The 16,846-nt window shown below is 33.8% G+C and overlaps 2 protein-coding genes across 2 annotated transcripts; both read left to right on the top strand.

The window, feature by feature from the left end:
• Positions 1-1,818: 1,818 nt before the first annotated feature.
• LOC110784492 (protein NRT1/ PTR FAMILY 2.13) lies at positions 1,819-9,865 on the top strand. Its single transcript, XM_021988952.2, has 4 exons — positions 1,819-2,187; positions 5,214-5,431; positions 7,284-7,876; positions 8,913-9,865. The coding sequence occupies exons 1-4, from the start codon at positions 1,977-1,979 to the stop codon at positions 9,763-9,765; spliced, it is 1,875 nt and encodes a 624-aa protein (XP_021844644.2). The 5' UTR covers positions 1,819-1,976; the 3' UTR covers positions 9,766-9,865.
• Positions 9,866-13,969: 4,104 nt separating this feature from the next.
• On the top strand, positions 13,970-15,689 carry LOC110784496 (chalcone synthase-like). Its single transcript, XM_021988955.2, has 2 exons — positions 13,970-14,222; positions 14,596-15,689. The coding sequence occupies exons 1-2, from the start codon at positions 14,045-14,047 to the stop codon at positions 15,486-15,488; spliced, it is 1,071 nt and encodes a 356-aa protein (XP_021844647.2). The 5' UTR covers positions 13,970-14,044; the 3' UTR covers positions 15,489-15,689.
• The last annotated feature ends 1,157 nt before the right edge of the window (positions 15,690-16,846 follow it).

Consider the following 16,846-nt stretch of genomic DNA (forward strand, 5'->3'; position numbering starts at 1 on the left):
GTTAATGACATGACATATATACTTGCTTCTCTACGTTGATGATACTAGAAAATTGAAAAAAGTACTCCGTATTGAATATGAGGTCTTAGTAGGGATCGGATATATCATACTTTGTATATGTTATTCAAAAATCGGTATGGACCGAATTTAAGATAAGCGATGTAATATTAAGTCGGAAAATATAATTTTTCGGTCCCTAGTTCAACCCAAAGGCCTTATTTGGTTGGGAGGAATTGGAAGGAAAAGAAAAGAAAGGAAAGGTCAAATAAAGTTTCCTGTATTTGGTACAAATAATTATATGGGAAGTGGAAGGAAAGGAAGGGAATTGGAAGGAAAGCTCCTTTATAAAATTTTCACTTTCCTTTCCTCTCAAAATTGGAGGAATTTGGAAGGAAAGAGAAAATTAAAAGCTGTCATTTAGATTTCCTTTCTATTTCCTTCGTTTCTTTCCCTTAAACCAAACACAGGAAAATAAAATCTATTTCCCTTCCTTTCTTTTCCCTTCCTTTCTTTTCTCTTCCTTTCCTTTACTAATAATGAACCAAATAGGGCGAAAGTGCTTTTAAAAAATTGTGTTTAATTGATGAATTTTATGTTATTTCACATTTCCAAAACGGACAAAGCACACCCACAATCCCATAAAACAAGTATAAATGGTCCATTCTTTAGCACTAATAAGGAAAGAGCTAGGTCCATACGAAATAACTTATCACCTCATTATTGTTATAGCGCGTCTCCTGTGAGACCAGTCACACCATCAGCTTGATGGTGTGACGAGCGTGAAACCAATAGCGTATCTCCCCTAAAACTATATAAAAAAAATAACAGATCTAAACTATAGAAGTATAGAACTAACATACCTAAACTAAAAAACTACCTCCTCTAAAATTATAAAAAAAAAGTAACATGTCTAAACTATAGAAATAACATACCTAAACTAAAAATGTACCTCCCCTAAAACTATTCCGTATAAAAAAAAGTACATGTCTAAACTATAGAAGTAACATACCTAAACTAAAAAAGTACCTCATCTAAAATTATAAAAAAAAGTAACATGTCTAAACTATAAAAGTAACATACCTAAACTAAAAAAAATACCTCCTCTAAAATTATTATAAAAAGAAGAAGTAACATGTCTAAACTATATAAGTAACATACCTAAACTAAGAAGGTATCTCCCCTAAAACTACTCCGTATAAAAAAAGTAACATGTATAAACTATAGAAGTAACATACCTAAACTAAAAAAAGTACTTCTTCTAAAATTATATAAAAAAAAAAGTAACATGTCTAAACTATAGAAGTAACATACCTAAACTATGAAGGTATCTCCCCTAAAATTACCCCGTATAAAAAAGTAACATGTATAAACTATAGAAGTAACATACCTAAACTAAAAAAAGTACCTCCACTAAAATTATATAAAAAAGTAACATGTCTAAACTATAGAAGTAACATACCTAAATTCGCAAATGTGAACTGGTCTCACCATCAGTTGATGGTGAGGACAGTCTCATATAAGAATTTGGGTTATTGTTATATACTCCGTATAAAAATTATTTGTTATTGTTATTATTATTATTATTATTATTGTATGTAATTATTATTATAATAATAATTTGTTTATATTATAAGGAAAGCTCATAATTAGTAAATGATTGTTGAAATGATAGTATGTGTACACACATTACACACATCATTTTCAGTTACAATGACGTGCCAAGGTATTCTTTCACGAAAATGGAACTCTTGGCTAAATTTTTTTGTCTACTAGATATTTTTTTTTTGGGTGTTTTTGGAATTAGCAGTACAAGTTACACTCGTCTCACACTTTATACCACTACCATACCTTGCCTAATGGCATTTGGTTGCTACCATTCTTTAAATGCACTTGTTTTTCATGCAAGAGAAACAAAAATTTAAGAACTTAGAGAGAGAAATTAATTAAGAGAGAGAAATTAATTAAGAGAGAGAATTATGGAGAGAAACAAAGAGCAAGTACTAGGACATTCTTCTTGGTTATCAATGTGTTCTAATTGGAGATCATTGTCAAAAAGCTTAAGCGATGTGCCTTTGGATGAAAAAGAAGATCACCACAACGACTACGACGACGAGAAACGAGTTGTTACGACGGTTAGCTCGAACGAAAGAAAGCCCGGCGGATGGAAGTCTATGCCATTTATTCTAGGTTTATTTCTCGACATCTCATTTCTTCCTATTTTACATCTAAATTTTCTTATCTACGAACATCCAACCGGCCAGTTGTGTCGAGTTTTAAGTACACCCATGACTAAAGCTTATCTTAACATCAAAATAAGCTTGTTATTCAAGTCCAATTTTTTGTTAAAGTAAAAATGTTAACTCCATATTAAAAATTTAATATAATATTATAGAGACATTGAAACCTTATTTTAAAATAATTCTTTAAATTACCTTTTGAACTATATTTTTCTAAAAGATATCTTATAAAAAGCAATGAGTAACACTATATTGTGATTTGTGAAGAATGTATTAAAATATTTTTAATCTCTCTTCATAATCAATAAGTTCATATTTGAGGGAAATTGTTTTGAATGCATACGTGTAATTTTGAGGGAAATGATTTTTGGGTTTATAGAAGAGGCATATCACGTGGTAGATTTAGCTTGGTCGTACACGTAATAATGCATGTCGGGCTTGGTTTTGGAGGAAGTTCAGGACCCTTTTTTTCCCCTTTCTCCTCTGAATAAGTTACGAGGGCATAACTACATATGTGACACGAAAGAGGGAAGTAAAAATTGTGACTTATCTTATACATGTCCCCAGTCTTAATTATAATCACTTGGCTAATGCATCATTAATTCAAGACCGCTTATATGAGTAAACATTAACTTTGGCGAAATGTTAGACGCAGTAAATTGCAACAATAATAATTTGTGTCTTAGTATGAAGTGTACAGTGATGTAGCAAAATATGAAATTAGAGATTACTTAAAATGATTCAATACAGTATTATTAGATGAAAAAGATGGTATGAAATCTTCGATTTCCTTATTTGCGATATGTTAACTTTTTTATTTGAAAAATACCTAACTTTTTAAATTGAAATATCTAACTTTTTTATTTGCGATATGGTTTGTTTAGGAAATTAAAATAATATAATACGCGTTCACATTAAACACTGTGAGAACGATGTAGGCTACATGCCTACATGTACACCTAGTGTACAAGATTCTCTTGTACATTACCATTAATTTGTTGACACATCATCAAACCCACTAAAAAATGAGAATGAAAGACAATAAATATACCATTTCAACCAATAGAAAAGCATGGTGTACAAGATACTTTGTACACTAGGGGGTACATGTAGTAGGATCCTAATTAGTGTTCTCATTATTAATTGTGTTTTAATATTAAATTTAAAAAATAGGTGAGAGAGTGTACGTGTTGACCTTGGATCAAGATTATAGGAGAATAATTAAATGAGGTTAAGTAAAGTAAGAGTATGTCAAGTTAGCGAAAAATAAAATAAGAAAAATTATTATACACTTGAATTAACTTCGGCAAGGACACGTGTAGCTTTTAGCAAAAGGTGATACAAATAATGAAAAAAGAAGTTAAAAAGTCTAATCTAACATGAAAAAAAAGAAGAGAATGAAGATCAAAAGCAAAAAAGAAAAGGTGAAGTATTTGAAAGAGAAACCATAATAGAAAAGGAACCATATAATTGTAGTCCTTTAAACCACATTTTTATGTTTGTATTTTTGTGCTCCTACTCAAGGATACGTTTATTTTGACGAAAAATACTTTTCCGAATCATCTCGATCATCCAACTAATATAGTAATATCCCTCCATACTTTCACTAATTACTGATAGCTCGAGTAGAGGACCATCATATCATATAAAATCTGTGATTGCTAAATGTTAAACCTCAACCGCACAAGCAAAGCAATATAGAAGACAGACTTATCTTCAACAGGACTGAGATTTTATTAGTGTTGTCCTTTAGCTTTTATTTTTTTTTGGAAAAAATCTAGGTCCGAGTTGGCCGAGTTGACTAGTGAGTTCATCTCTATTGCATGGGATTAAGAGATCCATGCCTTGGATATTAACATGAACGGGCCGTGTTGGGCTTGGTGGCCCCATTTTAGGAGCTTCCTACTCTGTCAAAAGTATTGTTTGATTATTGATGTAGTAGGTTAATACTCGTGGGATGCATGCAAGATTATAGGAAGAAAAAAATGTTAGATTCTTTAAAAAAGAATATTACTTGTATTAATTAATTGAGTTGCAACAAAAATTACACAATTCACATAAACTTGGAATTTTGGAAGAGTATTTATTCCGTATTTAAGAAGGAAAAAAGGTCAAATTTTCATTTTGTTTCTAAAGATATGTTTTTCGGTTAGGAATTTTTTAAACGAGAAAATGACAAGTTTCCAAAGACGATACCATTGGTTTTTACTTTACTTATACGGAAAAAGCTACATGTACACCTAGTGTACAAGATTCTCTTGTACACTACTACGGAGTATTAATTTGTTGACACATGCATCATCAAACTCACTAAAAAATGAAAATGAAAGACAATAAATATGTCATTTCAACCAATAGAAAAGCATGGTATACAACATACCTTGTACACTAAGTGTACATGTAGTAGAATCCAACTTATACGGAGGAGTACTTCTTGTCTTCTTACTATATGCTCCCTAGTTAATTACGGAGTAGTTATAGATAGGGTGTCATAAATACCACGATATAAATGAGATTCAATCACATACATCACCACTCGTTCTCCTAGACTTAATTGACTAATTAAGCTAGTTTTAACCTTGTTTTTGAAGTGTTATATATTGTTTTTCTAAGTTGGTACATCAAACTTCAAGCTGCCCTTTAATAGAGTTAGGAATAGGTCTAACAGCATATGAAAATATTCTTTGACAACACTTTAAGCATTGCATATGTTGCAAACATTATCTTGTAATACAAATTCTTGTAAAACAACGTCTGCAGTTTATTGTAAGATCACGTGTCATCACCAATCAGGCAATCTCCTACACATTTTCACAACTTCCTCTAATTCCATCTCTGAGACCTGAGCTATATAAAAACTTCCAGGATATGACGGTCTAATTAATAAGAAACTAACTTAGCTTGTATTAGCTTATAAACAAGGGATTACAATGTAGTTAAGCAAGTGTTAATATTATATATTGTTGGTGGTTGCAGGAAATGAGACATTTGAAAGGCTAGCAACATTTGGGGTACTAGCCAACTTTATGGTGTATTTAAGACGTGAGTATCATATGGACCAAGTTGACGCCGTCAACTTGATCAACGTCTTCTCAGGGGTGTCTAATTTTGCCCCTTTGCTTGGCGCTTTTCTCTCTGATGCCTTCACTGGCCGCTTTTGGGCTATCGCTGTTGGTTCTTTGGCTTCTTTTCTGGTATGTTACGTTAACCCGACCATACTGTACTATATTATACTTCCTCCGTTTCTAAATACATGCATGTCAAAGAAAATTAAGCAAGACACTTTAGTGAAATAAAGACAAAGGGAGTACCATAGGAAATTCCAAACTTGGAAGTAATGGTTAATTGGTAAGACATGATTAAGATGGTGAAATGTAACCTAGCTTCATTAATAATTTAATAATATTGTCAACAGGACAATCAATCAATTATAGTATTGACCGTTTCATACAATTAAATCATCGCCATATATCATTACGAGTTGCCGGAGTAGGTGATAATATCATCTAATAACTAAACGAATTTAAGGCAAAGGTTTTGGATCTTCTAGAGTTTTAAAATAACTCTACAAGGTAGAGTTTGAGCATATCAACCATTGATTGAAAAATCAATGGTTCATATATTATCTTTCCAAAATCCCCCCTATTTTTTCTCATCAACATGAGTCATTGATTTTAAAATGTATGGTTACCTTGTAGAGTTTTATAAAAACTCTAGAGGATCCGGACTCCTTCAACGGGTCAAGTTAGCTGACTCTAAAAGATTTTATTATTGTTGTAGACCCATCTCTATGTGATCTAATAACCATGAATCCGATCTGAAATGATTTGGTGTATAAAAAATGTACGGACTAACTTAAATGGTTGTCCGTTTGGTTAAACATAGAGCTGATCAACATCGGTCCGGCCTGCATGTAATTAGAATATTTTGGCCTGAATTTCGGGCCGGGCCCGGCCCGAACTTTTAAAAAAAATTACGGGCTTTGGGCAAAGTAAAACAACAAATTTAGTTATAAATTTGTCCCGGCCCGAAATTGACCCGAAAAGCCGATATTTTTAGCCCGAAATAGCGGGTTTTGGGCACAAAAAATTGACCCGAAGCTTGGCCCGGCCCGACATAATGGGCTGAATTTATTGTCCTCGGCCTGGTCCGACCCGCCATTTGATCATGTCTAGTTAAACATAAAAAGAAAAATTGCAAAATCTTATTTTCAAGGAAGTTGTTTATTTACTAAGAGGCAAAGTTACTATGGTGGCAGTTTTGTAAATAAAATGCTCACTTACCAATTTGTGTATACAACTTTTTTGTGGGTTAGGGGTCATTACCTTCGTCTCTGATTAAGTAAAATTTAATGTTAGTTAACAACTAATAATAATTTTTAACCATAACATATACTTGTCCGTTTCTTTGTAATTGCAACACTTTGCTTTTAACATTAATTATTCACATACAGGGGCGGACTCAGGAATTTATAAATGGGGGTCCAATTTTTTTTTTTAATTTTCTTTCTAATTTCTCATATTTGCTTCTTTTAGTGGGTTAAAGTTTAAAGTTTAGAGGTAAGTAGCCGAAATATTAAAAGCACCATAATAAAATATATGTAGGATTTAGGAACATTTTTTTTGGGTTTGCATAACAATAAAACTCAACACATAAATTCAAATTTCAACAATAACTTGGGGCGATAATTTATACTTAAGGAAAAATATATTAAGGTAGGATCTTATTATATTCGTCTTAATGTGTATTTTTTGAATATCCACTTTTTTAATATAATTTTACTTATTGATGATTAAATATATTAATTAATCAAATTATACATTAATGAGCGTGAAAATTAAAATTATACGCCCCGATACATCTAAAGATTTGTGCTTCCAAATGTATTTTACATCAAAAGTGAAAAAATAATGTCCTTGCATAGTTGCATGCACCTAACTATGTGTGCACTCGAGTGCTCAACTGCTCATGCATGATGCATGTATGAATTATCAGTTTTTGTCCTGGAATAATGCAACTAACAAGAGTTAGTGATTGCTTTAACAGGGAATGGTGGGTCTAACATTAACAGCTTCGATCCCCAGTCTAACACCACCCTGGTGCCCATACAATGACAACAAAAATGCACAATCATTAAACCAACTACAAATGGGCTCATGTGAAAAGCCCAATGGACATCAAATGGGCTTCTTAATACTAGCCCTTGGGGTACTCTGCATCGGAACCGCAGGAATACGACCTTGTAGCTTACCATTTGGAATGGACCAATTTGATCACACAACTGAAAAAGGAAGAAGAGGTATTAACAGTTACTACAATTGGTATTACACAACTTTTACAATTGTGGTAATGTTAACTCTAACAGTTGTGGTTTATATCCAAGACTCTGTAAGTTGGGTTTGGGGGTTTGGAATCCCTACAACTCTTATGTTTTGCTCCATTCTTCTCTTCTTTTGTGGTATGAGGTTGTTTGTCTATGTCAAGCCTCAAGGAAGTATTTTCTCTAGCATCCTTCGAGTTTTCGTCGCTTCCTACAAAAAGCGTCGCCTTGAGCTTCCTAATGGCGTCGAAAAGGGTGTCTACAATGATCCACCACCGTCAGGGATTGGGACAGTACTTCCTCTTACAAATCAATTCAGGTAATTTTTTTTTACCAAATGTGATTTTGAGACATAACTTTATATGACCTATAGCTAGGCGATAATAAATGATGGTATACTATACTACATACTTCTTATGTAACGAGTCAAGTTTGGTAGAGAGAGGAAGTATATGTTAAAAGTGACTTGTGTTTAAAATGGACGTAATTGACTTATATTGGTACTACGGAGTAGTACTGAATTAGTGCGTTATTGGTAATATAAATAAAGTGATACTCACTCCGTCCCTTAATACTTGCACCGCTTTCCTTTTCGAACCGTCCCTTAATACTTGCACCGCTTCTATAAATGAAATTCTTTACCAGTTTTATATTATTTCTCACACTTAACTACTAACTCACTTACACCCCTACACCCTACAAAAAATTATTTAAGAATTCACACCCCCCACTCACCACGTCCCACCCCTTACACATTTCCCACTAACTATATTGAAAAAATACCCCATTATCAACTAACACCCATTAAATTAATAAGTCAATTAAAATTTTTTAAACTCCGCACCAGTCAAACCGGTGCGAGTATTAAGGGACGAAGTGAGTAATTAATACTAATAAAAGTCACTTGTGTTATTAATACTTACATGTTGGTACTTAAAATAGGTTGTTTTAGCCTTTTAGGTGATTTGTGTCGAATTTGATCACAAACCACTTGACATTTAAAAACTTTTTGCAGAGGAGGTTATATTATACTTCGTATTTTTTTTTTACTATCAGCTTAATTTGCATAATAGTAAACAAGGTTTAGCAATATTACAACAAGTATAAACTAAATCTAAAGAACAAGTATAAGTTAAGGACCCTTACATAACTTATAAACAAACTGAAAATAAAGCCACTAAGACTAAGACTAACATAGGTGGCCTTCCTTCTTTACCCGGCTCTTGATTGTTATAGCAACTATACCATAAATCCTTAATTAATTTATTTGTAATTTATATTGTCATTATAGCTCATTCGCATCCAAACAAAACCCGATTTTACGATCTAATTTGTTGATTATTATCACTTGACAGCTTCTTAAACAAAGCAGCTATAATACAAGAGGGAGAACTCAACATAGACACACCAACACCAGAAAGCAGATGGACTTTATGTACCGTACAAGAAGTTGAAGAAGTAAAATGTGTGATAAGAGTACTCCCTATTTGGGCATCCGGTATCATATGTTTCACATCAGCCGCACAACAATCAACCTTCGCAGTCTCACAAGCCATGACCATGAACCGAAACATCGGCCCAAAGTTCCAAATCCCACCAGGCTCAATAGGCATCATATCCATGCTAGCCATAGGAATATGGGTTCCAATCTACGACCGTTTCCTCGTTCCAGCCATTCGTAAAGTAACCAAACACGAGAATGGGTTAACCCTCCTCCAACGAATGGGGATCGGTCTTTTCTTGTCAATTTTCGCGATGATTGCAGCCGGTTTAGTCGAGCAAAGGAGGAGAAACGCGGCGAATGATCACCACCAAAGGCTATCGATTGCATGGTTAGTCCCTCAATTAGTCATGTTAGGGCTTGCTGAAGGGTTCAATTTCATAGCACAGATTGAATTTTATAACAAACAGTTTCCAGAGAATTTGAGAAGTATTGCCACGTCGATGTTCTTTTGTACTATTGCTGGGGCTAACTATTTAAGCACTGCTGTGGTGATCATGGTACACAAGTTTACTGGGAGGCATGGTAAGCCAGATTGGCTAACTAATGATATTAACCAAGGAAGGGTTGATTATTTTTACTACTTGCTTGCTATTATGGGTGTGCTTAATTTCATTTATTTTCTGATTTGTGCTATGAAATATAAGTATAAAGGTAGTAATGTTAGTTTTCAAGGGAAAGAGATGACTACTGATATAGCTGTGTAATATTTTATACTTTATTAGTATTCATGTTTTGACGATATAGGTGTAATAATTGAGATATACAACTCTTTGAATAGTACATGCAGTATATAAATATTTTCCATGTATCGCATAAAAGAGTGGCTAATATTAAGCCATGTATAACAATGTTAGATGAGTCTCGATGTTAGTGTGCCACTTGTTGTAATATTACAAGTTTAGAACCCTTTATGGGTATAATACCACAATATATATCAAACTATAATTCTACCAACACAATTCTAGCTCAAAATTGATCTACCCCTCACGTTGGATCATACAGAATTTGAGTGCCTGACTTGCTCTATATAGAAACTCCAATGGAGTTTTTTTTTTTTGGATAAGAATCACTGGTAGTTGTAATCATGTGGACATACAGGGAGTAATTGTGTCATATTAATTTAATTTGATGATGTCTCTTGCAAAATAACAATTAACTTACCTATGATTTATTTTCTCGAAAAATAAATTAAGGATTTGGGGAATTTATATAACAAAAGAGATGCGTTCCCTGCCCGCGCACCCCTAAGCCTCCAAAATAGTTGCTTCAATCACTTCGTTTCATAAATTATCATAGTCATCGGACCAACGGGGTAGTATTATATCTAATATGGAGTAATAATTTGTTAATCTTAGAAATAAATAAGCACTCAAATCAGCTTTTGCAGAGAGAATGTCAAGTGAATAAGAACGAGAAACCTTTTTCCCTCTCTGATTATTATGGTAGTACTTGTTGATTATGTAAACACGAAAATAATCAATTGGTATCTAGAGTGACAGAGGAAGAAATTAAGCTTAAGATTTCAAGTTTCTCGATAATCTCTCAATCATATTATATGGAGAGAAGAAATTTAAACAAAATACTTGAAAAACAAATAACAATAATGCTAACAAATATTGAGATCAATACTTTTTTTCAATAGTTACCTATGAAATGCCAGCTCTCCTTTTTTTTTTTTGTAAGAGCATCAATACTAAGACCACTTTTATTTGCCCACTCTTAATCTCTCTCATTATCCGCCTCATCACCATCTCTTATTAAGAGTTATCTACCAACAAATCCAAAAAATAAGTTACCTCTTTTTAAATACCTTTTTACATGTTTTATCTTTTTTTACATGTTTTATCTTTTTGTTAAATACCTTTTTACATGTTTTATCTTTTTTTTTTTAGAAAAATAGCCTAAAAATATGCATAAATATACACCTAACTCCCTCTTATTTTTAAGAGTTATCTCTTATCCAGAGGATGTCTCAATCAACCTCTAAATAAGAGGGAGCTAAGAGTTAGCTTTTATTTATTAAGAGTTACCTCTTATATTTTCTCTCTTCTTAAGAGGGGGCCTAAAAACTCCCTATAATTGATGCTCTTATAGACTTAGCTTGTCCTTTTGTAGCTCCCGGATCGAAATAGTTGAATTAGGAAACTAAAGCTTGCATTATGATAAATAATAAGGTTTAATGTTGAAAGTAAACTTTAATGAACTGGATGCGGCAAAGTCTTTGATACCCGAATAAGATGTGTTGACTTTGAAGTGACTCCTTATTTTCACCAAAAAAAAAATGTCCGCATAACGAAATAATACAGAGTAGTAAGGCATGTAATTTGCTTCTTATTTATTCATGTATCTTGCCTATGGTCGTTGTCTTTAGCCATTTGAAGTATTTAGAAATTAATATATTATCAATCATCATTATTCAAAGAATGTCAATGCTATAATTGTGCTTTAATATATTTGTACTTAATACTTAAGTACTCCCTCTGTCTCTTAATACTTGATCTGTTTTTCTAATCGGGTCGTCTCTTAATAGTTGACCTGTTTCTAAAAATGAAAATATTTAACAATATTATATTATTTCTCACTCCCCTTTATTAACCCACCTAACCTCTACTCCATACAAAAAATAATAAAAAATTCAACCCATACTCTACCCCTTTACACATTTCCCACTAACTGCATTAAAATAATACCCCCACTATCTATTAAACTAATAAGTCAATTCAAGTCCTTTAAACTCCGTGCCGGTCAAACCGGGTCGAGTATTAAGGGACGGAGGAAGTAGTTGAGTAGCCGCTTTAATACATTTGTACTTTTAGAGTTACATAAGTATACTACTTAAAATATTGCGTTCCCTTACTAGGATAACACAAAGATAAATCTAGAGCTTTGTAAAAGTTACGCAATGGTTTTTCAAAAAGAAAAATAGTCATGTGGACTATATGTGGAATAATTATTCCTAATTGCAATATGTGTCATTTTAACTTATTTTTATATATCTTCAAATTTATTTCACCCGATTCTCCCCCGACCCACCCGAATCACCCGTGGATGATGGATGGGTCAGATGTGGATGAAGAATTTTACAGATGATGGATGGGTTGGATGACGGATGAAATGTCATGAATAGATGCGGATTGAGCTTCACCCAATCCAAACCTGCTCCATTGCCACCCCTAGTTGAGTAGCCGCTTAAGATAATCATTTTAGAATAAAAATACTACTCCGTGAAGTTCTGCTGTATATGATTTATACAGTAAGTACTTAAATAATGTAATTGTTATACTTATGGAGTATATCTTACAGCTTATTTTTACGCTATGTGGCCTGTTTGGAAAATTTGGCGGGAATGAGTAGCTTTAACAATTGATTAGTACAATATAGATGTCAACTATTAACGAATAGTGATTAATTGTAAAAATAGTGGTCGATAATATGCGTGTTTGACAAATGTAACAGATAATCTATACTATATATTAAAAGGCGTTTACAAGAAAGTATACGTGACACGTGGCGCTCTGCTTATGAGTCGTTCTCTCCATGTAATATTCATCTACATAAAAAAAAAATGGCAAACATGGTTGTGTAAGGGTTTGAACTCATGGCCTTGAGTTTAAACAATAAGGCTTTTACCACTAAGCTATTACATGTTTCATGTCATCATTACAAAAAATTATATATAAGTAAACGTTAATGTTATTAATGTAGTAACCCGGGGCATCGCCCGGGCCTAAAAACTAGTTAAATATTAAAATCAGTTTAATTTAATAAGGTTCGTCTTCAATAGTATAAGAGGCTACCTTGTTTGGCCAGAAAATTCATACATAAATAAATAATATACATGTATATACGTGTTTTAATTTTTGTTAATCGTTTTTTTGATATGTAGCAATCTTTTAGAGACAGAGCGAGTACTTAACATCAACTACTTTTGTTGGCTGATATTTATAACCATTACAGACTACATACTACCCAATATTGTACATCCAAGAACGAGAAAGTCTTTTTGCATATCTGATATGTGCTTGCCAATGCATATCATAGGAAAAGGTAAAAGTAGGAAAAAGACAAAAAATGTACTTTTTGAAACAAAAATGATCCCTCCGTCCCTTAATACTCGACCTGTTTTGACTTTTTGCACTATTCACATAATTCACTTTGACCCTATTTTATTTCTAGTATATGAAAATAAATGTTACTCCCTCCGTATTTATTTAAGAGATATACTTGACTTTTCCGGCCATATTTATTTAAGAGATACACTTGCCATTTTTAGTAACTTATCAATAAATAATACATCTAATTTACCCACCTCACCTCCCACCCCCAAAATGACATGATCTCACTTGTTTACTTATTAAAATATCTACCAAACCCCATTTGCTTTATTATTTTAATTCATTCAATTCTTTTTCTTAATACATGTGTCTGGCCAAGTATATCTCTTAAATAAATACGGAGGAAGTAGTATATAATATATTGTTAGCTTCATCTTAATATATATTTTTAAAATATTAATATTTTTATAAGTTTTTATAATATGTAGTTAAAGAAATTAGTGGTCAAAGTTGTGCATTCGCAAGCGTGTCCGGTCAAAACAGGTCGAGTATTAAGGGACGGGGGGAGTACTCTTACAGAATTGTATTTTTTTATTTTTTTTTACAAAATGGTACCTTTTTTTAAACATGCATGGTACTTTTTTCTTTGTCTTTAGCTATTTGTCTTTTAGCTGATATGACCCCTCCAAGAACACACGTGATTGTGTGATCATTTTAAAAAGAATGATAAATAAAATAATTTTATATTTTAATTGTTAGTGAAATTTTCTTCTCAAAAATCACTTTAATACATCATTCCAACAAAATTAAGTTCCAACCGAGCCCTATATAACACCCTCTTGTTCGACACAGTTGTAGAAAAACAAATACTCCATACATCATCTTCAAGTCTAGCGAAGAAGCACATTAGATCGATAGATTCATACAAATGGCATCCATTCGAGACAACCGGAACGCCCAAAGAGCAGATGGTCCAGCCACTATCCTAGCCATTGGCACAGCAAACCCTCCCAACGAGATGAGCCAAGATGACTTTCCTGATTTCTACTTCCGTGTCACCAAGAGTCAGCATATGGTTGATCTTAAGGACAAATTCAACAACATGTGTAAGTTAAATCACATCATATTTTATTCATGTCACCACTCACCACACTAATTAATATGGCTTTCTTAAGTCGCCATATACGAAGTATTATACTTACTAATTTCTTGTTTTTCTAATTGTTTTATTTCGAATGGAGATTAAGTCAACTTACAACTTTGATAATACATATACTTAATTATAAAATAGTACGTTTTTTTTTATGTAGGCTGAGCCACGTAATTACTGATATAGATGAAATTTGATCTCAGATAAGTATTACGTGTCAACCTTACAATTTTGTTTATTTTTCATATATTTCACCCTTAAAAGTTAAAATAGATGATTATATAAATGTAAAATGTACACCGCTAATTATATTGTTAATTTGTTATTAGGCAAGAAATCAACAGTGAAGAAGCGTTACATGTACATAACAGAAGAATTACTAAAACAGAACCAAAACATGTGCGACTACAATAGCTCATCCTTGGACGTCCGGCAAGACATCCTCGCAACTGAGGTACCAAAACTCGGCAAAGAGGCGGCCGTAAAGGCCATAAAAGAGTGGGGACAACCGCGGTCCAACATCACCCACCTCATTTTCTGCACCGTATCAGGTGTTTCCATGCCAGGGGCCGACTACCACCTTACAAAACTCCTCGGCCTAAGCCCTTCTGTTAACCGATTTATGCTCTACCAGCAGGGTTGCTATGGCGGTGGCACAGTCCTCCGCCTAGCCAAGGACATTGCAGAGAACAACCGCGGTGCACGTGTGTTGGTTGTTTGTGCTGAGATGACTGTAGTCGGTTTTCGTGGACCTACTGAGACTCACTTGGACTCCATGATAGGGCAAGCCCTTTTCACAGATGGTGCAGGGGCTGTGATCGTGGGTGCTGACCCGGATGAGTCCATTAATGAACGACCCATCTTCGAGCTTGTTTGGGCCTCCCAAACCTTCTTGCCGGGCTGTGAAAGGGCCATTGCTGGGCAATTACGGCAAGTAGGATTAACCATTCATTTATCGAAGGACGTACCAAAGTTGATATCTAACAATCTTGAAAAGGTGTTAGTTGAGGCCTTTGAACCTATTGGGATTAATGATTGGAACTCCATATTTTGGGTTGCTCACCCAGGAGGGCCTGCCATTCTAGATGAGGTCGAGGTGAAACTCGGACTCGAGGAGGACAAACTCAGTGCAACTAGGCATGTACTCAGTGAGTTTGGTAACATGTCTAGTGCTTCTGTGTTGTTTATTTTGGATGAGACAAGAAAGAGGTCGTTCAATTAAGGCAAGGCTACGACGGGTGGTGGGTTGGATTGGGGAGTGTTGTTCGGGTTCGGGCCGGGGATTACTATTGAAACCGTTGTGCTCCATAGTGTCCCAACAAAATTGGCTTGATTGAGGGACACAATATAATGGTTTTTTTTTAAAGGGGCACAAATGTAACATTTTTTGTGGTGAAACAGTTAATAATTTATCAGTGTTGGATTTGTGGCCCAACTTAAACTTGATAAATCAAAGAAGCTTCTTATACCTTCGTTTATTCTTGGCTTCTGCCTCAATTGCATCTTAAAAAAAAAGGAAGCTTCTTATACATCTAGAACACATATGTTGGCAACCTAGCTCAAGTTTGGAGTAGCAATGCTAGAAGGATCTTCAACATTTTCTTAATTAGCATAAGGCACCGACATACTCACCTTATAAATAGGAAGTTGGGCATCTATTTGGGACATACTACGTACTCACTTAGGTTAGGTTGGGTTCTTGTATTTTTAGTTGTAAACTAGTACTTCCTCCGTCTTTCAATACTCGCAACGTTTGGACTTTTGCCACTATTCATATAATCTACTTTGACTATTCTTAGTGCTTTTTATATAAGATAAAACATAGTCATGTGGGATCTTGTTAGATTCGTCTCAATGTGTATTTTCAAAATATCAACTTTTTATAATTTTTGCAAAAAGAGAATTTAAGATATAAATGATCAAAGTTGTGCATTGGCATGTGTGAAACTAACAAACGTTGCGAATATTAAAAGACGGAGGAAGTATAATACTAGTGCGATGCACGGTTTGATTAATTTTGAATGAAAACAAAATTACAGTTATCGACAATGATCATCAATAGTCCTTATAAATATTCTTCTAATTAAAATTAATACATGATAGATATGTTATGACCCTGTTTAGTCTGTTATTTATTATTTTTTTTTTAAAAACGACCAAGGGTACGTATATAAAATTATTTTCACCCTGTTCAACATCTATGTCAAAAAGTAAAGTGATTTGCATCCGTAATTTACTTCGATAATTATATCCACCTAATACTCGACACACCATGTATCTTTATATATGATCACTTAATACACACCCACAACAAAATGTTTTATTTAGCTACAAATGACTTCGACGCGAGGCGAGCGCGGAGGATTGGTCCCTCCAGAACCGTACTTGTTTATCTTGTTCATATCCTCACTACCCACGATATGTATCATACTCATCCTTATCTCAAACACAATCCCGATCTCAACCTTGCGTGGTACAAAATAAAACTCATCCCCGCTTCATCACCCACCCCGAAATTCACACTTGATTACAATATTTGGGTTGGTTTTGGACTTGTGTCAATGTTAGGTTATATGGGCT

The sequence above is a fragment of the Spinacia oleracea genome, chromosome 1, assembly GCF_020520425.1.
Source record: "Spinacia oleracea cultivar Varoflay chromosome 1, BTI_SOV_V1, whole genome shotgun sequence".
Classification (NCBI taxonomy): domain Eukaryota; kingdom Viridiplantae; phylum Streptophyta; class Magnoliopsida; order Caryophyllales; family Amaranthaceae; genus Spinacia; species Spinacia oleracea.

Bases quoted from the DNA above. Each gene is read 5' to 3' on its own strand.
- LOC110784492 (XM_021988952.2), top strand. From the start codon at position 1,977: ATGGAGAGAAACAAAGAGCAAGTACTAGGACATTCTTCTTGGTTATCA. The intron at 5,432-7,283 runs GTATGTTACGTT...TTGCTTTAACAG, and splicing joins GTTCTTTGGCTTCTTTTCTG to GGAATGGTGGGTCTAACATT. The intron at 7,877-8,912 runs GTAATTTTTTTT...ATCACTTGACAG, and splicing joins CCTCTTACAAATCAATTCAG to CTTCTTAAACAAAGCAGCTA.
- LOC110784496 (XM_021988955.2), top strand. From the start codon at position 14,045: ATGGCATCCATTCGAGACAACCGGAACGCCCAAAGAGCAGATGGTCCA. The intron at 14,223-14,595 runs GTAAGTTAAATC...ATTTGTTATTAG, and splicing joins GGACAAATTCAACAACATGT to GCAAGAAATCAACAGTGAAG.